Below are 23,565 nucleotides of genomic sequence, written 5' to 3'. Positions count from 1 at the left end.
AATAGATGTCTGGCGCCTGCTCCACCCTAAGGACAAAGACTTCTCTGCGACACATTAGTCTTACTCTAGAATAGATAATATATTTTTAGACCACTTTTATCTCTCTCTCCTCAAATCTACTCATATAGGAACCGCAACTTTATCTGACCATGCACCTGTGACAATGCGCATGACCATGCCCACCTTAACTCGTAGCACTAATAACTGGAAACGTAATGATTCCCTTCTCTCTAATCAAACTGAAGTCTCCATGTTGGCCTCTCACTTGACGCATTACTTTAAAGAGAACATACCCTCTGTAACTTCCCCACCTATTGTATGGGAAACTCATAAGGCCACTATACGGGGACGATTCATTGAGCTCGGTGCAAGGAAAAAGAGGGAGCATGGTCATCAAATTACACAGGTACTACAACAATTAACTGACCTTAATAAACAACATAAACTCTCACTCCACAGCGCGCAATTCAAAGCCCTCACGCTTAAACGTGAATAACTGAAAAACCTTCTAGACTTAGGCACTAAAAGGAAATTTCATTGCATATCACAGAAATTTTATGAGTGGGGCAATAAACCAAGCAAATTACTTGCTAGATCCCTTAAGACTACACAAACGAAGTCATTTATTCCTAAAATTAAACTTCCAACGGGGGAGCTTGTTCATGCAACTCCATACATTGTCAAAGCCTTTAGGGAATTCTATGGAGATCTCTATAATGTTACAAATGGTTTATCCCCATTGCCCCCATCAGAGAGGCGCACTCGCTTGCTTTCCTATTTGAACCTCCCTAAACTATCTAGGTCAGCCCTTAGGGAGATGGAAGCAGATTTTTCAGTTGAAGAATTCCAGACCGCTTTAAAATCCTCTCCTTCAGGTAAAGCTCCCGGCCCTGATGGGTTCACTATTCTTTATTACAAAACATTCCAAGACATCTTACTTCCTCACCTCACAGCTTACGCTAACTCAATTTCCCAATCTTCAGGTCTACGGCCAGAATCCCTTTCAGCACATATTACTGTTATACCTAAACTCGGTAAAGACCCCACCCTTTGCAGCAGTTACAGGCCAATTTCTTTGATAAACACTGACATTAAACTATTTGCCAAGGTGATGGCCAATCGTATACTCCCTCTACTGCCCAATTGGATCTCGGCAGATCAAACAGGCTTCATACCACATAGAGAGGCTAAAGATAACTCCTTACGGACGATTTACCTAATCCAGTATGTTCAAAGATGTGCCCAGCCCACCCTACTTCTTTCCACTGAAGCTGAAAAAGCATTCAATAGGGTGGACTGGGACTATCTTAAGATGACCCTACGTCACTTTGGATTGGGCCCAAAGATGTTTAACTGCATTTCTTCACTTCATTCTGCCCCCTCTGCGCAAATTCGCATAAATGGCTCGCTAAGCGATCCCTTCACCTTACATAATGGCACTAGGCAGGGATGCCCTCACTCCCCCCTCCTCTTCGCTATCACTTTAGAGTCCTTCCTAGCCACAATTAGACGCAATATCAATATACGAGGCATCCAAGTAGGTGACAGAACTCACAAATACGCCGCCTATGCCGATGACATACTCTTCTTTATCCAACAACCACGTATCTCTCTACCTAATTTAATGTCAGCATTCTCTACCTTTCAAACGATATCAAACTTTAAAAAAAACCTCTCCAAATCTGAAATCTTGAACATTAACCTCCCCAGGTCAGAAGCGGCCTCTTCCAAACCTTTCTTTCCATTCAGATGGGAACAGACTCACATGAAATACTTGGGTATATACCTCACACCTAAACTGCACTCCCTTTTTAAGTATAATTACATCCCGCTGTTAAATAACATCAGAGAGGACCTAAGAAAATGGGCTAATCTATCACACTCATGGTTGGGGAAAATAAACATCATTAAAATGAACATTCTCCTTCACATATTATTTATTTTTCAGATGATCCCACTGGGTGTGCAACAGGAGATCACCACACTCGAGCTCAAAGGCCAGATCTCGGATTTTGGGTCGGTTTTAGCTGAATCTGAGTGGGAACTCTGTACTTGGCCAACTCGGCCGCATAGTGTGCCGCCACCTTCTGGTCTCCGCTCTCTATGCATCGGTTCAGCCGTGCCATCAGCTCCTAGGCCAGAAAACTCTCGTTATAATCTCCGGTTTTTAACTCACCACTTGGCCTAAGTTCCAGCAAAGCAAAAAGTGCAAGCTTGCTGCCAAAAATCACTGCCATTACTAGTAAAAAAAAAAAATTATTAATAAAAATGTTATAAAACTATCCCCTATTTTGTAGATGCTATAACTTTTGCGCAAACCAATCAATAAACGCGATTTTTTTTTTTTACCAAAAATTTGTAGAAGAATACGTATCGGCCTAAACTGAGGAAAAAATTGTTTTTTAATATATTTTTTGGGGCTATTTATTATAGCAAAAAGTAAAAAATAATGCGTTTTTTTTTTTTTTGTTTATAGCGCAAAAAATAAAAAACACAGCGGTGTTCAAATACCACCAAAAGAAAGCTCTATTTGTGGGGAAAGAAGGATGTCAATTTTGTTTGGGAGCCACGTCGCAGTTAAAGCAATGCAGTGCTGAATCGCAAAAAGTGCTCTGGTCTTTGGGCAGCCAAATGGTCCGGGGCTTAAGTGGTTAACAAAGAAGGCCAATATCTAAGTGTTATTTTACAAATAAAGAGTAAAGTAAAGTGTCCATCATATCGGCATCTTCTTTCTTTGGGAAGGGCACATCATTATATAAATTATATTTATGATACATTTTCCTTTTCTTTTTTGGTAAGTCATTAAACTGCGTCATTTTTCAAAGTTAGTTTTTTTCTTAATTACTTAATTTAATTATATACTGCAGAAATAATGTTGATTTAATTTAATAGTGATGATACCATCATACAAATACATGCTTTGCCTACAAAACCAAACACAAGAACAATGTATTATATTGAGCAGGTTTGATCCAAAATATTGTATTATTTAGCCTATTATTTATTCACACTTTCAAGAATGAAGGGCTTGACCTATGCATCATATTGGGAGTCTACACAGCAGAATTCCTGCCAGCATTAGATATTCCAGTTATTGCAGGGTTAGTGTTTCAGCAGTGCTGAGGGCTAGTTACAATATACCAAAGCTGTGTGTTTATCCATATGTAACATCTTAGAAAAAATATTTTATGACCAATTCATTCATTCCACCTCCATATGTATGATTTATATAGCTAGACTGAGTTAGAGAGGTTTATCTGATAATATTTAGACTATGGCATCTAGTAGTCAAATGCCATCATGTAGAAGCTAAGTGCAAGCTGTTGTATAATGCCTGAAGATAGAGAGTCCCCACTAAAGACAACATTTAGGTGGCCCTAGATATAGACAACAATTTAGTTTGAAATACAGCTTGTAATATAGCAACAGGTAAGTTAATAAAGCACACATCATTTATAGTACATATTCAGAGCGATAGTGAGGAGGTACCTTCAGTGGATCATGGGCCCTAAGTATCTGTGACAGAGGGCCACTTAAAATCACTGTAAGGAAAAATGTCAAGGAGTTTCAATAGTAAGAACAATCTGGCCTATGGTTTTTCAACTATAATTGTGTGTTATTCAACTTACCAGCAGAAAACAGGGACTGACAAACTTCCAGCAAAGTCTCCAGTACAATCCTGGTCGTTTTCCAATCATCTCCTCTATGTCATCACTGAATCGATCTACACCTGGATGAAAGTAAAGAAAGCTATAAGTAATTCTACATATTTTTAAAACAAAATTGTTAGCAGAACATCAAAAAAATATACCAGACTCATGGATCACTTTTCTATTCAACAACATTGGTGCCAAGTCTCATTTTCACCAACAACCCTTGATGGATGAGACAGGAAAGGCCACCACTGCTGATGTATTTAAAAAAAAAAAAAAACTAATTACCTGACTTTTCCTGTCCAACCAGAAGGGAATACTTTTCTTAAAAAAGATGACACACAATAAAAAATAATAATAGTTTAAAAAATAAAATAAAAAACATTGCTTTAGATTTTTTTGTTCCTCAATATCTACTATCATGTACCCAATTAATGAGGGGAGAATTCTGGCACATGGGCAGGTCGGGAATCAAGCAGCCATTTAAAGTCCAACTGACTCCAATGCATTTTCCTTAGCACTACTAAACCCAATTATTTAATAATCAGTAGTAAGTTGTGATATTTAGCTACATCTTAGTAAATGACTACTTGGCTGTGTAGTTTATATATTTATATGGTTATGTATTAGTTAACATACCCTGGGCATATACACCCATAAAACTTACACAGGGCATGCATAACAAATCCTGTCCCTCTGCCCCTATTGCTGCTCCCCCTGCCATTCTTGCCAACAATTAATGGCTGTCAAAGGCCAGGACATGCTAAGTATTTCAGTAGCAGCATCTGTAATGAATAACAGAACTTTTAAACATTTTTTGTAAACTGTTCAGGTACAATAATCAGAAATAAAGTGTTACATTTTTGTTACATTGTATTTATATGCTTTATTCATATGCAAATTAAATAAATTGCCTTTGGTCTGCATATTATGTCGGTTTTTTAACCTCTCATTAACCCTCAGTTACCCTAATCACCCCAAGTTAACCCCACCCACGTCTTCTACAAATAATCATTATTTTTCTGCTAACTTTCTCTATTTTAATTCTTCAACCACTTCCCTACCACTGCAGTGATGTTTGCAATACCTACAGTGCTGATACAGGCTGATATTGATTAAAACACTTCTTTTTTTTTATTCCATTTTTACTTGTAAAGAGTCTTGCAAGACTGAAAAAAAAGCCTTTGTTTCACTATTAAACAATTTTTTAATGCTTTATACCAGAAAATACATTTTAATGTCATTATACACAGAACAAATTGTAAAATAAAATGTATACTTTTATCTACAGTAGTACTATTTTCTTTTAAAACTAACACTGATCAAAGTAAGAGAAAGTGTTCTTTTTATCTTTTTTTTTTTTTTTTTTTTGTCCACAAATTGCATAGAAAAAAAACAAGATATGTATTACTTTGTTATTGCAGGTAATGACAAAGTTATCTCCAAATACACAAACCAAAAGTAAAAAAGTAAAAATAAGAGGTAAATGCATCACATTAAAAGTGGAAAAGGTTCTGAAATTATTTATCTTTGCCTCATTTTTTTACATCACACCTGACATTTTAACAGGGGTGTGTAGACTTTTTATATCCACTGTAGGTGTGGGAGCTGTACTGGATATGAATGAGTCTCTAGTTACATAACAAATATACTTGTCTTTTAACTCCGACAGGCAATAAAGCAGTAAAGTCGTATGTCTTGCAGCACCTATACTGGGAATCAAGCATTTCACATCCATCATACCACTTACAGGGCATGCCTTGTATTAATTAAGGTACGATAGCATTCCTGGGACAGAAGGGAGAAATACATCTTGCACTAAATGTAAAAAATGTTTAAAAAGTTGGTTTATGTTTTTTGTAAACTTACTGAGGAGAACTTTAATTTATTTTACCTGCTGTTTTCTAACATTCTGAATAACAACATTTACCTAAAAAAGGTACAACAGAATATTCTGTCAATACTTGTATTTCTTACCATAAAACCATGCAATTCCAATAGCTTCAAAGAGAACCCCAAAAAGAATTGATGTACCTGCAGCAAAATGGTCAAGTAGTGTAAAAACATATATTCCACCCTAGAAAATATTACAAAAAAGAAGAAAAAAATTAAGTCTGATATTTTAATGGACAGCATAAAACATGTGCGTCAAACATGGAAAGCCAAATCTGAAGTTGGACAGAAGTTAGTACATGTTTTCTTTGGTGATTTATGCAGTCTCACTCTCTAGAACGGTGTTTCTCAACTCCAGTCCTCAAAGCGCCCCAACAGGTCATGTTTTCAGGCTTCCCATTATTTTGCACAGGCGATTTGATCAGTTTTACTGCCTTAGTAATTACCACAGCACTTTCATCTGAGGGAAATCCTGAAAACATGACCTGTTGGGGCGCCTTGAGGACCGAATTTGAGAAACACTGCTCTAGAACATTAGTAAAGGAACTAATTACTAGGGGTTAGGTTATCCAGATTTCTCACATGGTTTACTTTATCAGGTGGAATGGTCATTGGCTCCACCTATTCCAAACTTTAAAAAATATATGGTATTATTACCTCTACAAATATTTGGGTGCAGGTTTATTTTCCTTCTAGTGAAAAATACCTGCCTTAAGCTTAAATTGGTACTAAAAAAAATGACATATATGATGCAGTCTGTCACTAGCATTAACAAATCAGTCTTGGTTTTCCCCCCTGTAACTTTGTTTTTTACCTGTTGATCCTGCTGTTTTTTTTTTTACTTCCTTTAACACACCAAGCTGTGCAACAAATGGTTGAGACAAACCATTTAACACTAACTGGGGTGTTAACAAAAGGTCAGCTTCTTTTCATTGAGTTACAACCTTTATTTAAAAAGGAAACAAAACTATTACTGTAAGTGCTTAAACAGTGTTATCTGGAGTTAGGCTTTAATTTGCTATTCACTTATGTATAGCTCATTTAGTTCTACAAGTCCGTCTAATACTACCCTCTCCAAACAGTGCTGCTGTGCAAGGGTGACACAATTGCTCCCCAATACTGTAGATAGAGGAGGTACCCTAAGACAGGAAGTGTGTTACTGGCTGGATCAACAGGCCAAGATAAGGGGGAAAAAACAAGTAAAAAAAAAAAGAAAACGTATGCAACCACCACATTTCAGCATTAGTAAGCTGCAATATATTATTTGATTACTTTTGGGTTTATTACCACTTTCATTTATGCACATTTATGTTGCATCACATTTTTAGGGGGATAAAATGTTCCTATCATTTGGGAGATTTTTCCTTAATATGCTCCACCTATGTTTGCTAACTCTTTCAAATATCAATCATCATTGTGAATGATTTTAATTCGTTTGATTTATTTGCATATCATAAATGACTGGATAGAAAAATCTCAAATTATACAAAGCAATCTGAAAATTTCCTAGCCTGTCCAAATGCTTGCTTTGCAATATAACATCTGAAAAACTTTTAAACTTATCAAATCACATCATTCGGTTTTTCAGTGCTACAACTGTATTTTAACATGTATGTCAACTGTTACTCATATAGAGTTTCTCCAAAATAGTGTTTTATTCTCATTATTATAAATCGGTACAGTGTATCGGGGAAAAGCTGGTGGTGGAGAAGTGGGAGCTGATGGAGGCTAATGATGTTGGGAGGTAGGAAATAGGAATAAAAGCCTAACTCCAGGCAGTTACAAAATGTTATGATGTGACCAAACATATCAGCGTGGACAAGAGTGTAGTAAAGGGGACCATATTGTGGCTTTAAGGAAGGAGAGAGAATATAGCAGATCATAGACAGTGAGAAAGTAGCCATCTTTGGGAACAGATCATGGCTGAGTAGATGGAAAGTAGAAGCAGCAGGCATAGATTGTAGACATAAGGGGGAAGAGGAGGCAAAAGAATAATCGCCAAAATAAGCCCTTTGGGTGCATAAAGTTATGCAGGAACTCAAGTTCCTGTCCTCAGTGGGCAGAAACAACAGTTAATTGCTTTTTACACTTATGTGAAATTGAGGTACAGTTTTCTGCACCAGCCAGCGCATAATTATATATGGGTTGGGGCTGAGGGACAAGGAGCAGAGTTTAGTGCTAGCTGGACCCCATTATATTTTACTTCTAGTAAGGAGTTTGTTTCCCATGTGACATCCAAGACAGTTTGGTTCAGAATACTCAGAACCATTATAGATCAAATGAAAGATGAGAGCAATTATAGTGGATATTGAGAGAGCAATGGTCCTAAAAAACTGGACTAAAGGCACTGAGAACTTTGAGAACTAGGAACATGAGTGCAGGGCTATCCCCTTTGTATAGTGGGCACCTCTGGGTGTTCAGGATGGTGTACAGTATCCAACAGAGTTGTGCTGTCTACAGCTGTACATTTTGATGAATTGTAGAGGAACAGCTGAAGTGGGTTGCAGTGACCTTTTGCATCACTTCTGGACTTCTCGGCATTTACATGCACTTTCTTTGCAGGTGGTGCAGGGAGGTCTTTAAAGCCCTTCTTCCTTTATCCAGGGCAGTACAAGGAGGAGTTGGAACCTTTTGTGTGAACCAAAAGTGTCCAAAGTAAAAGCTTTCAATAGGACATTTCTGCATGGCACAAATAGTTACTGAGCAATGAGCCCATTGCCTAGAGGTTCTGTTACAGGCAATGACTAATGTTTTAGACGACGTGAGCTATGATACCCTGAGAAGTTGTTATAAGTCTCTTAGCCCGGATTCACACTGCCCGGGACTTCAAAGTCAGACCCCAGCACGACTTCGGCATGACTTGCACGCAACTTCTTTAACAGAGTCGGACCAAAATTAGTGCAGGAAACTTTTTCTGAGTCAGAGCAACTCAAGTCGCACCGATTAGAATGGTTCCATTGCAAAGAATGGGGTCCAACTTCTGATGCGACAAGTGCTCCAAAGTCAGAGTGATTGTTGCATCAGTGTGAACCGGGCCTTAAAATGGGAACTTCATGGTGTATGCAATGTAGGTGGGCTGACTTTTATATACCTTTGGATGTGCATTGGATAAATATTATTCTGAACCCCCGGGACTGTTATTTATGACAATCCCTGCCATTTCATGGCAAGCTTCAAGAAAACACTTAGGAGAAGGGCGAGAGCAGACAGAGAAGAAAACCTAAATAGCTATGGGGAACATAGGAAAGCAGGATATCACAAACATTCAAACAGTAAGCAGGCAGGAGATGATAGCCAAGGTTTAGAGGCCACACTTTATCTTAAAGCTGAACTATGGGTAAAATCACTTACCTTTTCAGTGGGGCTTCCCCAAAACTAAAAGAGTAAAAGGATTAAATACTTGTTTTTGTCCCGGGAGAACATAAAAATCAGTTTTACAAACTCTACTCCTCGCTACAGCAGACTTCCTCCCAGCTGTACGATTAGTCCCCAGAGTAGGTCCATCAGGCACAGACATTCTGATTCTAATCACATACAATGCTAGACCAACAGTCCAGAACCCTGAGGGCCCGCTCACAACCCAAAGTGTCAGAGAAAAGAATGAGGACACTGGCTGCCGGGGCGGGGGGGGGGTCCAAGGGATGTGGTAAGTAAAACTGTCTAGACCAGGGGTCTCAAACTGGCGGCCCTCCAGCTGTTGCAGAACTACAAGTCCCATCATGCCTCTGCCTGTGGGAGTCATTTTTGTAACTGTCAGCCTTGCAATGCCTCATGGGACTTGCAGTTCTGCAACAGCTGGAGGGCCACCAGTTTGAGACCTCTGGTCTAGACCAAAGTGGCCAACATGATTTTATCCAGATTTCAGCTTTAAGATAAGCCCAGAATTACAACTTGCCACATTTGCATTTGGCAAGAGGTATCTTTATCAGTGTTTTTATTATATTTTATTTTTAAATATTTTTAGAAACAGACTGTATATTTTGTCTTATTTTTAAATATTTTTGAAAAATACAAATAGGACAAACTGAATAAGCTAGTTTAGAGTATGTTACACCGAAATGTACAATTAATACTTATTATTAATATGTAAAATGTTTTGTCAAAGTACAGAAACATTTAAATACATTTTAACCACGCAAATGTTAATACCCTATTTGCTAAACAAAGAAAAGAAGTGGAGGATTCTTTACTGATGGGGACCCAAAGCGCATATACTGTCACATATAGTGCTTGGACCTCAGCTAGCTACACAACTTCACAAGGATTTTTACATGTTTTTAGGAAAAGAAAAGTATATTCCAGTGGTTTCCTTTTTACTGATAGTTAGAAAACAAAAGAAAATATCTTATTAGACCCTATAGGCAATACTTCAGTTTTTTAAAAATCAGTTTCACATCCTGTAATGTATAGCCTCTAACAATGTTGCTGATTGTTTTTTATTCTATTACATGAGCAGAAATGAAAAGAGCAACACCTATAAATATTGTCAAAGTGTTTTTAAAAGGTGTCTAATCATTGTTACACTTTTTTCAATTTAGTTATATTGCAGCCTGATACTACAGTTGTTTAAATTAAATTTTTTCTCATTAATCTACACTCAGTATCCTACATTTCCAGCAAGTGCCAGGAATGTTACTGTCACATTGGTTGTGCTCTCAACCATAAAGTCAAACCATCCAATTGCTGGTGTTATTACTGATCACATGTGCAGCATTATGGCAAAAAAATAAAAAATAAACATAGGCCAAGATGGCAGCTTCCTTGGTTGAAAATGATAGGAGGATTGACGTCCACCTTAATGACAAAGTGAAAATAGAATTTTAGAAATGAAATGTATGAAAAAGGAAAAACTGAAATACTGACATAAGTATACTGGCATCAGGTGCATCTCATTTTTCTTGATCATTGCTGAGGTTTTTCTGCACCTTGATTGGAGTTTACCTGTCATAAATTACTTAAATTGATTGAGCATGATTTGGAATCTCTTGCCCCGGCCAAACTGAGCAATTGGGGGAGAAGATCCTTAGTAAGAGAGGTGACCAAGAACCTGATGGTCACTCTGACTGAGCTCCAGAGATCCTGTGTGGAGATGGGACAAAGTTCCAGAAGGACAACCATCACTGCAGCCCTCCAAAGATCTTGGCTGCTTGACAGAGTGGCTAGGGGTAAGCCTCTCCTCAGTGGAAAACACATGAAAGCCTGCTTGGAGTTTGAAAAAAAGCACCTGAAGAACTTTCAGACTGTGAGGAACAAGATTCTCTGGTCTAATGAAGCCAAGATTGAACTGGTTGGCTTCAATTCCAAACATTATGTTTGGAGGCAACCAGGCACCACTCATCACCTGCCCAATACCATCCCAACAGTGAATCATGAAGGTGGCAGTATCATGCTGTGGGGGTATTTTTCAGCAGCAGGACTGGGAGACTATTCAGGATTGAGGGAAAGCTGAATGGAGCAAAGTAAAGAGTTGTCTTCCATGAAAACCTGTTCCACAGCGCTCGGGACCTCAGAATGGGCCGAAGGTTCACCTTTCAATATGACAACGATCCTCAGCACACAGCCAAGACAACACAGGAGTGTCTTAGGGACAACTCTGTGAATGTCCTAAAGTGGCCCAGCCAAAGCTCTGACTTGAAGCCTATTGAACATTTCTGAAGAGACCTGAAAAAGGCTGTCCACCGAAACTTCCCATCCAACCTGACTGAGCTTGAAAGGATTTGCAAAGAAGAATGGCAGAAAATCCCCCAATCCAGGTGTGCAAAGCATCATACTCAAAAAGACACAAGGCTGTCATTGCTGCCATAGGTGCTTCAACAAAGTACCGAGTAAAGGGTCTGAACGCTTACGTATGTGTGATATTTCAGTTTTTCTTCTTAATAAATTCACAGATATTTCTAAAATTCTGTTTTCACTTTGTCTTTATGGGATACAGAGTGCAGATTAAAGAGAAAAAAAATTAATGTAAACTGTAGTATCACGCTGTGACATAGCAAAATTGAAAAACATGAAGTGGGTCTGAATACTTTAGGAATGCACTATATACTGCTACAAATAGGGTCATATATTTTATTTTTTTTAATTGAACAAATGGAATACATTTGCTTCAAGTTTCTTTTTAGAAAATGTATATAACTATAATCTTTAAAGTTTAAATAAACTCTACAAACTATTTTGAGTATTGCCATTTCTAATTATTACCAATGTATTGTAATAAATACTACTGATGCCAAGATCAGATGTAAAGGACACTTTTTTTTTTACTTTTGATCTATACTCAGACAAAAAATAAACAGGGCAGACTTGATGGTCTTTTTTCTGCCATCACTATTCTATGTTTCTAAGGACACACAAATAACATACGTTGGTTACACAGGAAAGAGATATGAAGAAAGTACACAGCACAATGAAGAGTGTAAAGAGCTCCCGATGTTTATGCAGAAACTTAAATTCATCAATCAGGCCAGTGATTACAGACTCCATTCCTCCCATCTGTAATAAAATAAAAAGGTATAACCTTAGTCTACTCCAATGAAAAACTCTTTTTTAAACTAAATTAATTGAGACATTTTACATTGCTGCTCATCAGCTTAAGAAGTATTCAAACAAAGAAGCTAACAATTTATATATAAAAAAAATATTGATCCTTCTTTCATGTCCTAAATTCACGCAAACTATAATTTTCAAACAACCTCTAAGTTGGTGGTACAAAACTGACAAAAATTTACACATCTCAGTCTTATTATTTACATATGGTCAGCTTCATTTAAGAAAGGGCATGCTTATGCCCAGATACAATTAAGATACACTTGGCCCAGATAGCATCTTTACCTGTATACTGAGAGAATTACACTCAGTAACTGGCACACCTCAATAACCTATTTTTTAGACTCCCTCTTAACTGGAGTAGTATCACAAAAATGGGATACAGCATACTTCGTACCATTATTTCAAAAGATAGAAAAGCTAGAACCAGACCAGTAAGCCTGACTTCTGTGGTGTGTAAATTATTTGAAGACATTTTGAGGAAAGACATACAAATATGTATAATACTAGGGAATTGGCATGAATGACCAAAGCTGAACAACATTTCTATAAAACCAAAGAGGTTGCAAGCATAAAGGGGAAAAATTGACTTATCAGTATAGACAATATAGTATTTTTATCTTTTTTGCTGACATTTTTATACAAAAAAAAGCATTGCTGTTTAACAGCTTGCATGCCAAATGTGCTTTTCCTGACACAAGCATGACAACATACACGAATGCCCTCTGCCTAATTACAGGACCAGTTATACAATATAAGTAAGTCACTTCCCCCAAGGCGGCATTCTCTTTTTTGTCCTCAATGATCAGCCAGTTGTATAGCTGCTTAATGCGGAGTTCCACCCGAAAGTGGATCTTCCGCTTATCTGATTCCTCCCCACATTTGGCACCTTTTGTGGGGGAGGGGGGAGCGGGTACCTGTTTTTTACAGGTACCCTGTCCCCACTTTCAGAAGACCATGCCGCTGCGAATTACTTCAGCAGCTCGGCCCCCTTTCTCCTCCCTCCTCTTCTGCCGGGCCAGTGTGAGAGCGGAGCACGCTTCGCACATGCACAGTAGGGACCCGGCTGTGAAGCTACACTGCCAGGTTCCCTTACACTCAATGGCGGCGGAAGCACTGACCAGCCAATGTAAACATTCTGATTCTGTTCTGAGTGATTCTGCCATGTAGGTCCTTGGCCAGACACTTCCTGTTACAGGGGGACGCCCTGTTCTGTCTCCTCATTATACTCCTGTGTTGTTACAATGTCACACAGGCTTCTGATGGAAACGATAAATGGATATTTCAACAAAAAATATTGAGGCATGGTCCACTTGTGATTTATTGTACCTTGTGATTTCTCCTTCATGTAATGCATGCATGTAGATGTGAAGTGGCTGTAAAAATGATGCTGGCAATCAGCAGCACTGAGATGGTTTTACTTACTGCACTGTCAATTCCCAGAGTGAGAAGCATGATAAAGAAAATAACAGCCCACACTGAAGAAAGTGGAAGGGTAGCAATAGCCTCTGGATATATGATAAATATCAGCCCAGGCCCTGGTGGGAATAAAGAAAATAATCCATTAATATTAAATCTTTTCAACTACCAATTACAGGAAGGAATGGGTGGCAAGGGAAAGGAAAGAGTTGAAGAAATCTAGGAAGTTACATATTAAAGTAAATATAAACTGTACTGCATAATAAATAATATAAAGTTATACTGAATTTTGGTCTTAAGGTTAGATCATACATTCAATCATCCCTCTAAAGATAAATGATATTCATTCATGTTGTTGTTTGGAATGAGAAAGTTATACAAAATATAATATACACACGGTCATATTAACAGAAAACCTTATGTCAAGATAAAAGGTCATGGTAAACTTTCAAAACAAGTTATGTTCACACAGTTCAGAAGATCCATTTTACACACCAGTGGCTGAAGCCATGCTGTGATAGCGAGCAAGTCTCTTCTGCCATTTTGACAGCTGGATCTGCTGACAATAGTTGTGGAGGGAGCACCAGCAGTGTAAGGTGTATATCTTATGCACATTGCTGAAGTTTTTCAGGTCACCCACAGTATACAAGAGGTTAAGGGTCATAAACCTATATACACTGCTCAAAAAAATTTGAGAAACACTTTTTAATCAGAGTACAGCATGAAGTCAATTAAACTCCTGGGATATTGATCTGGTCAGTTAAAGTGTTTGTTAAGCCATATAAGAGAAACACTGCCAGACCCTATATTAGAGCCTGACAGAGCACACTACATTAGTCTTTTATAAAAATGAGCACTGTAAATACCCATTTATAATGATTTTCAGGTCGGTCACATGACTCACGACAGCTGTATACATCTGATGGATGGCTTCTGCAGGAGGGGCTGTGATCTCCCTCTGACGTCAGCCGGGGAGATCACGTGGCTGCTCAGCCTCTCCTGCAGTAGGCCTGGAAACCATCCGAGAGTCACGTGACCGGTCTGACCGGGGGGGGTGGAGACGGAGACACACAGATACAAGCTGACAGACAGATCGTAGCGGCTGTGTCTCTGTGTGCAGAGAGACCAGCCGCGCAGTGACATCACGGGGGGGCGGACTGTTCCCGACGTGTTCCAGCTCTCCTCCTCCTGTGTAACTCCCGCCTGCTGCCCAAGCCTGACACGCTCAGTTCTCCACCCAGGCGGCGCGGCGGCACACCGTCCTCTCCTCTCCAGCTGCCGCCCGGGTGTTTTTTAATTAGCTTAATGGAGGGGAGGGTTTGTCCTGGGGGGGTCTATTCTAATGAAGGGGCGGTTTGTCCTGGGGGGGTCTATTCTAATGAAGGGGGGGTTGTCCTGGGGGGGTCTATACTAATGAAGGGGGGGTTGTCCTGGGGGGTCTATTCTAATAAGGGGGGGTGTCTCCTGGGGGGTCTATTCTAATGAAGGGGGGTTTGTCCTGGGGGTCTATGCTAATGAAGGGGGGGTTGTCCTGGGGGGTCTATACTAATTAGGGTTGTCCCGATACCACTTTTTTTTTATGTCACGTGACAGTGTTTTTTTTAATTTTTTTTTTAACAGTGCTTTTTTTTTTTTTTTTTTTTTTTTTTTTTGGGGGGGGGGGATCTGGGGGTTGGTTGGTGAACGGTGTATGTGTGTGTGTGTGTGTTTTGTTTTTTTTTTTTAATTTACAATTTTTATTTTTTACAATAATTTTTTTTTTATTCTTTATTGCAATATGTGTTTTTTTTGTTTTTGTTTTTTTTTTTATTCAGCCCTGTTGGGGGGCTTTGGTGAGATATCAGGGGTCTTAACAGACCTCTGATATCTCCCCCTTGAGACAGAGAAAGAGACAGAGGATAGAGATTCCCCAGTCCCTTTCTCTGCAGCCTCAGCTGCACTGAGAATGAATGGAGAGAAGACAGCGGCTCCTCTCCATTCATAAACTGACACATCGTAATCACAAGAGATTACAATGTTTCAGTTATGTGAATGGACAGTCAGCTGACTCTGTCTATTCACAAAGGAAGGAGGAGGAGGAAGCCGGAACGGAGGGGGAGAACGGAGGGGGACAGAGAAGGAGGGGGGAACGGAGGGGACAGCGGAGAGGCACAGAGGAGGAAAGAGGAACGGAGGGGGGCAGCGGAGAGGCACAGAGGAGGAAAGAGGAACGGAGGGGGGCAGCGGAGAGACACAGGGAAGGAAAGAGGAACGGAGGGGACAGCGGAGGGGGACAGAAAAGGAGAGAAGAACGGAGGGGGACAGCGGAGAGGCACAGAGCAAAGGAGGGGGCATGTGTCACTAAAGCAGCTGAAAGCCGCTGGGGGAGAAGCTTGTATCTCCCCCATGCGCCGATCACTGCTGACTTTTAGGTATCGGGGAAGCATCGGGAGCATTTGCCCGAGTACAAGTACTTGGGCAAATGCTCAGTATCGGTGCCGATACCGATACTAGTATCGGTATCGGGACAACCCTAATACTAATGAAGGGGGGTTGTCCTGGGGGGGTCTATACTAATGAAGGGGGGTTGTCCTGGGGGGGTCTATACTAATGAAGGGGGGGTTTGTCCTGGGAGGGTCTATTCTAATGAAGGGGGGTTTGTCCTGGGGGGGTCTATACTAATGAAGGGGAGTTGTCCTGGGGGGGTCTATACTAATGGAGGGGGGGTCATTTGTCTTGGGGGGTCTATTCTAATGAAGGGGGGTTGTCCTGGGGGGGTCTATACTAATGAGGGGGGTTGTCCTGGGGGGGGTCTATACTAATGAAGGGGGGGTTGTCCTGGAGGGGTCTATACTAATGGAGGGGGTGGTTTGTCTTGGGGGTCTGTACTAATGGAGGGGGTGGTTTGTTCTGGGGCGTCTGTACTAATGGAGGGGCGTGGTTTGTCCGGGGGGGTCTGTACTAATGGAGGGGGGTGGTTTGTCCCGGGGGTCTGTACTAATAGAGGGGGTGGTTTGTCCTGGGGGGTCTGTACTAATGGATGGGGGGTGGTTTGTTCTGGGGGGGTCTGTACTAATGTAGGGGGGTGGTTTGTCCGGGGGGGGGTCTGTACTAATGGAGGGGGTGGTTTGTTCTGGGGGGTCTGTACTAATGAAGGGGGGGTGGTTTGTCCTGGGGGGTCTGTACTAATGGAGGGGGGTGGTTTGTCCAGGGGGGTCTGTACTAATGGAGGAGGGTGGTTTGTTCTGGGGGGTCTGTACTAATGGAGGGGGGGTGGTTTGTCCCGGGGGGTCTGTATTAATGGAGAGGGGGTGGTTTGTCCTGGGGGTCTGTACTAATGGAGGGGGTGGTTTGTTCTTGGGGGTCTGTACTAATGGAGGGGGGTGGTTTGTTTTAGAGGGGTCTGTACTAATGGAGGGGGGTGGTTTGTTTTGGGGGGGTCTGTACTAATGGAGGGGGATGGTTCTGTACTAATGGAGTGGGGTGGTTTGTCCTGAGGGGGGTCTGCACTAACGGAGGGGGGTGGTTTGTTCAGGGGGGTCTGTACTAATGGAGGAGGGGTGGTTCTGTACTAATGTAGGGGGGGTGGTTTGTTCTGGGGGGGTCTGTACTCATGGAGGGGGGGTAGGTTGTCCTGAGGGGCATCTGTACTAATGGAGGGGTGGTTGGTTTGTCCTGAGGGGGGTCTATACTGATAGAGGGGGGTGTTTTGTCCTGGGGGGGTCTATACTGATGGGGTCTATACTGACGGAGGGGGTCTATACTTAGTGGAGGGGGATCTGTACTGAGGGGCGACTATAGTTGGTGGAGGGGGGTGATACCATGTTTTACCGCACCGGGTGACACCCCTCTCCCTCTCCCTCTCCTCTTCACACGCGCTGCTGTACTAGTGAGCGGCGCACTATGTTTCTTCCCCCCGCCTTCATATTGGCCAGGGAAGAAAAAAAAAGAAGCAAAGAGGAGGATTATGGGACATGTAGTGCCAAGGACTGGCAGCTCCACTGTAACACGGAAACTGTAGCCCACACAGCATGCTCAGCTGAATGGGAGAGAGAGAGAGAGCCAGGAGTCCAGGAAAGCTTTCAGGGAAGTACACCCAGGACTCCAGAGGGAGAGGATAGTGCTGAGGGAACACCATCAGGGAGAGAACCCCGCTAACCTGTGCCACCGGAGGGAAAGCCACACAGCCCGGCGCCATCCCTGGCGGAGAAAGGAATGGAGTCATTGCCAGAATACAGATCTGGGTGCTACTCAGCGGACTTGCCACGGGCAATTCAGAGTGAGCTGACTCCTGATCAGAGGAACCGTTGTTGCTGTATCGCTGGGTCAGGTGAGAGGGCCGATCGGCCATTATCTACTAACGTCCATAGGAACTGCAGTCTCTGACCATCTCTTGTATCATGTCTGCAGTCTCTGGTCATCTCCTGTACTATGTCTGCAGTCTCTGATCATCTCCTGTACTATGTCTGCAGTCTCTGACCATCTCTTGTATCATGTCTGCATTCTCTGATCATCTCCTGTACTATGTCTGCAGTCTCTGACCATCTCTTGTATCATGTCTGCATTCTCTGACTGTCTCCTGTACTATGTCTGCAGTCTCTGACCATCTCCTGTATTATATCTCCAGTCTCTGACCATCTCCTGTAGTATGTCTGCAGTCTCTGACCATCTCCTGTAGTATGTCTGCAGTCTCTGACCATCTCCTGTAGTATTTCTGCAGTCTCTGACCATCTCCTGTAATATGTCTGCAGTCTCTGATCATCTCCTGTAATATGTCTGCATTCTCTGACCATCTCCTGTACTATGTCTGCAGTCTCTGACCATCTCTTGTAACATGTCTGCAGTCTCTGACCATCTCCTGTATCATGTCCTCAGTCTCTGACCATCTCTTGTAACATGTCTGCAGTCTCTGACCATCTCTTATATCATGTCTGCAGTCTCTGACCATCTCTTGTAACATGTCTGCAGTCTCTGACCATCTCTTGTAACATGTCTGCAGTCTCTGACCATCTCCTGTACTATGATTGCAGTCTCTGACCATCACTTGTAACATGTCTGCAGTCTCTGAACATCTCCTGTACTATGATTGCAGTTTCTGACCATCTCCTGTACTATGATTGCAGTCTCTGACCGTCTCTTGTATCATGTCTACAGTCTCTGACCATCTCCTGTATTATGTCTGGGGGTTCTTTCTAACAGACTCTCTAACAGACAGCCCTCTGTGTGCATCAGAGAGACTCCCCTCCAGGTCTCATTAGTGTACACTCTTCCTGTATTTTCTTTATTGTTAAAAGATCATGGGAAGATCCTAGGGTAATGAAGACTTCTTAGGGGAGCATCTCTGTGTTTGAGTCGTTGCCATAGTAACATTTGTAGAGGGGAGGAGTTGGTAAGATGACCACACCCACGCGGGGGCGCCAGAAATATTTCTGCACTCAGACGTCTGTGACCCTAGGATCGGCCCTGGACAACAGCCTATGACCAAGGCATGCACTCAGACCTTGGTGGTCAGGGCTCAGTAGCCCTGATTTTCGTGGTCTTTATAGAGGGGGCATACAGGAAGTAGAGGGTTCAGGCAGGGTTTTTTTTTACAGTTTAGAGGGGGCAGATTACACAGTACAAGCACTGTGTTGTATAATCTGCTTTAAGGGACCACAAAATCATTTTTTTTGGGGGGGTTAACAAACACTTTAAGTAGCAGGGGGGTTGTTAATCAGTTTCAGCTGCTTTGGTGTTAGTGAAATTAACAACAGGTGCACGAGATGGGCAACAATGAGACGACCTCCAAAAGAGGAACGGTTTTACAGGTGGAGGCCACTGACATTTTTTTTCCCTAAACATCTTTTCTGACTGTTTTTCACGAGTTTTTCATTTGGCTAGGGTCAGTGTCACTACTGGTAGCATGAGGCAATACCTGCACAGGCAGTCCAACACCTCCAGGATGGCACATTAATATGTGCCATTGCTGAAGTTTTTCAGGTCACCCACAGTATACAAGAGGTTAAGGGTCATAAACCTATATACACTGCTCAAAAAAATTTGAGAAACACTTTTTAATCAGAGTACAGCATGAAGTCAATTAAACTCCTGGGATATTGATCTGGTCAGTTAAAGTGTTTGTTAAGCCATATAAGAGAAACACTGCCAGACCCTATATTAGAGCCTGACAGAGCACACTACATTAGTCTTTTATAAAAATGAGCACTGTAAATACCCATTTACAATGATTTTCAGGCTGGTCACATGACTCACGGCAGCTGTATACATCTGATGGATGGCTTCTGCAGGAGGGGCTGTGATCTCCCTCTGACGTCAGCCGGGGAGATCACGTGGCTGCTCAGCCTCTCCTGCAGTAGGCCTGGAAACCATCCGAGAGTCACGTGACCGGTCTGACCGGGGGGGGTGGAGACGGAGACACACAGATAGAAGCTGACAGGCAAGGAGGAGGGGGTGAGGGGGAGAGAGGAGAGCAGAGAGGACAACAGCCTATGACCAAGGCATGCACTCAGACCTTGGTGGTCAGGGCTCAGTAGCCCTGATTTTCGTGGTCTTTATAGAGGGGGCATACAGGAAGTAGAGGGTTCAGGCAGGTTTTTTTTTTACAGTTTAGAGGGGGCAGATTACACAGTACAAGCACTGTGTTGTATAATCTGCTTTAAGGGACCACAAAATCATTTTTTTTGGGGGGTTAACAAACACTTTAAGTAGCAGGGGGGGGTTTTAATCAGTTTCAGCTGCTTTGGTGCTAGTGAAATTAACAACAGGTGCACTAGATGGGCAACAATGAGACGACCTCCAAAAGAGGAACGGTTTTACAGGTGGAGGCCACTGACATTTTTTTTCCCTAAACATCTTTTCTGACTGTTTTTCACGAGTTTTTCATTTGGCTAGGGTCAGTGTCACTACTGGTAGCATGAGGCAATACCTGCACAGGCAGTCCAACACCTCCAGGATGGCACATTAATATGTGCCATTGCCAGAAGGTCTCAAAAGCATTGAGGAGATTCCAGGAGACAGGCAGTTACTCTAGGAGAGCTGTCAGGGCCATAGAAGGTCATTAAACCATCAGCAGGACCTCTATCTGCTTCTTTGTGCAAGGAGGAACAGGATGTGCACTGCCAGAGCCCTACAAAATGACCTCCAGCAGGCCACTGGTGTCACGTGATGTCTCTGACCAAACAATCATAAACAGACTTCATGAGGGTAGCCTGAGGGCCCGATGTCCTCTAGTGAGCCCTGTGCTCACTTCTGTCCAGCACTATGGAGCTCGATTGGCATTTGCCATTGAACACGAGAATTGGCGCTCTGTGCTTTTCACAGATGAGGGCAGGTTCACCCTGATCACATGTGACAGATGTGAAAGGGTCTGGAGAAGTCGTGGAGAACATTATACAGCCTGTAACATCGTTCAGCATGACCAATTTAGTGGTGGGTCAGTGATGGTCTGGGGAGGCATTTCCATGGAGGGATGCACAGACCTCTACAGGCTAGACAATGGCACCCTGACTGGATGAAATCATTGGACCCATTGTCAGACCCTACGCTGGTGCATTGGGTCCTGAGTTCCTCCTGGTGCACGACAATGGCCGGCCTCATGTGACGATAGTATGCAGCCAGTTCCTGGAGGATGAAGGAATTGATACCACTGAATGGCCCCCATGCTTGCCTGACCTAAATCCAATAGAACACCTCTGGGACATTATGTTTTGGTCCATCCAACGCTGCCAGGTTGTACCTCACTCTGTTCAGGAGCTCAGTGATGCCCTGGTCCAGATCGGGAGGAAATACCCCAGGACACCATCCGTCATCTCATTAGGAGCATGCATGCAAGCACGTGGGGGCCATACAAACTACTGAGTACCATTTTGAGTTGTTGCAATGAAATGTCAGCAAAATGGACTAGTCTGCTGCATCATTTTTTCACTTTGATTTTCGAGGTGTCTTTGAATTCAGCCCTCTGTAGGTTGATCATTTTCATTTCCATCAAACGATGTGGCATCCTTTCATTCCCAACACATTACCCAGTCCATATCAGTATAGATATCCAGCGGATATTTTTCCCCTTTGAGATCTGATGTGTTTTCAAAGTGTTCCTTTAATTTTTTTGAACAGTGTATCAATCAGTATACTTACCATCCTTGGCAACATCGCCAATAGGTACATTATGCTTTTGAGACATGTATCCAAGGAAGGAGAAGATGACAAATCCAGAAAAAAAGCTTGTCAGGGAATTGACTGAGGTTGTAATAATGGCATCTCTGTGAAAACAAAACAAAAGAGTAGGGTAGCCTAATAAACACATTTGGAAACCACAAGAGACAGTCAAATCCTGAAATTAAAATGATTACTCTGAGTGAATCTAGTGTAATTTTTGCAAAAACTGGGGCTGGTACAGAATAGAATTTTCTGTGCCATATTCCCTTGCTCCCCCACACTAACCATCCCTCCACAATTATGGTTGGGTAGCAACTATACTATTGATAACTACATTTAATATGTTAAAGAAGCTAGAGGCAAAACATTTTTATGTTGGATAGAGTAAGGGAGGGTTATAACCCCTGTCAGATTATGTTATGCCATTTGAGTCCCGTTAGGAAGATTTCCCTTCAGTTCCTGTCCCATAGCCAAAACAGGAAGTGACAGGATATCCCTGCAAATTAAGGGAATCCCTTGGGGAACATAGGTGTCCCCATTGGAAGATTTCCCCTCTATTACTTTTCTGGGGACAACCCAAAATTTGGGATTTTCTTTTACTTTCAATTTTAATGATAATGGTAATCAGGACATATAGAGAGGGTGAATCTCCCTAATGGGGGCACAGACAGCAATAAAAACTGACAGGTGCTCTAGTCCATCTGCACTCTTTCCAAAACCAAAAAAAAGAGTTTTGCCTTTAGTTTTACTTTAAGTAAGCAATGTCTATGTCATGTCTACTAATGCCTGCCACCACTCTATGTATATTTCATTTCTGCTGCCAATATTTGTAACCCTATTCTGGAATTCCTTAGATGTTTCTCTCTTCAGGTTACTAAGATAACATGCATCTATGTGATAACTGAAGGCTGAGCCCTTGCAAGGTGGGAGCATGGGACCATAGTACAGTCTCTTTCTGGCAGTGCCTCCTTGTGTAGTGCAAGTAGGAGCCCCAAATGAGAATTACCGTGGGCATAGTACTCACATTAGTTACACACTGTATCTCTCACAGATTGTATCTCTTGCGCTCATTTTAAAGGTTTGTTTAAAACATAAAGAGGATAGGGATGGGTGAAATATCCAACAGTAGCACATCTTCTCAAGCTGCCAGGACCTGCATGGAGCTCAGAGTTCTCCTGCATATGGCAGACAGAAGAAGCATCCATTGCAACAGAGGTTCCTATGTTTTCGCTGCACCAGGTAGTGACAGAAACAGAAGAACAGTGAAGGCTCAGGTATTACTCCATTGTCCCCCGTAACATTCCTTTAGCTATTGGATCAACTTGGGTAAAGTAGTAGACCAGTGGAGATTCATGTTTTGCTCCAGTGGTTTCAGTGAAATTCTTGGTAGAAGTCAGATTCGTGTGGATAAGATCCATATTTAAGCATCCAGTATGATATGGTAGGTCCAGAGGTTAAGGTACCTCAGGCCTGGGATCCAGCCCAGCACCTCAGACCCAGGTAAAAACCTATAAGCAAAGCCCTCCCAGAAGCATGTTTTTATAAAAACTAGGTCAAATTCACCAATAACAAAGCTCATCATGGATTGGGTTGTCAACAAACATCAAGGCAAGCAAATCTGACTCAGTCCTCTGAATCACCTGACAGAGTTTGTCAGATGACATAGGAAGCCCCCAAGCACACATTACTGTAGAAATTCCTACTTTACACCAAAATAGTGTCAGATTAAGGCGGGCCTGAAGGAACACATCCCTACATGCAGCAGGAAGCACTACCAGCATAATAAGTACTAAGAGCTGTCAGAATGCGACTCTACAGAGGTTTGCAGCAGATATTCCCCAAGCCCACTTATGGCTGGCAAGACCTTAGCTATGCTTGTAGATAGCAAGTTTTTATCCAGAAAACAAAACATAATTTTAGTCCA

The 23,565-nt window shown here is 42.0% G+C and overlaps 1 protein-coding gene across 1 annotated transcript in view; it reads right to left on the bottom strand.

Moving 5' to 3' along the window:
* SLC6A3 (solute carrier family 6 member 3) overlaps positions 1-23,565 on the bottom strand; it is an 87,996-nt gene that overhangs the window by 11,212 nt on the left and 53,219 nt on the right. Inside the window, exons 7-11 of the mRNA XM_073630844.1 lie at positions 21,621-21,745; positions 13,515-13,627; positions 11,907-12,035; positions 5,631-5,730; positions 3,630-3,730 (exon numbers count right to left, since the gene is read on the bottom strand). Coding sequence (XP_073486945.1) covers positions 3,630-3,730; positions 5,631-5,730; positions 11,907-12,035; positions 13,515-13,627; positions 21,621-21,745 — 568 coding nt within the window. The remainder of the gene's footprint in view (positions 1-3,629; positions 3,731-5,630; positions 5,731-11,906; positions 12,036-13,514; positions 13,628-21,620; positions 21,746-23,565) is intronic.

This window comes from Aquarana catesbeiana, linkage group LG05, assembly GCF_042186555.1.
Source record: "Aquarana catesbeiana isolate 2022-GZ linkage group LG05, ASM4218655v1, whole genome shotgun sequence".
Lineage (NCBI taxonomy): Eukaryota > Metazoa > Chordata > Amphibia > Anura > Ranidae > Aquarana > Aquarana catesbeiana.
This window is presented reverse-complemented; position numbering and strand designations above follow the sequence as displayed.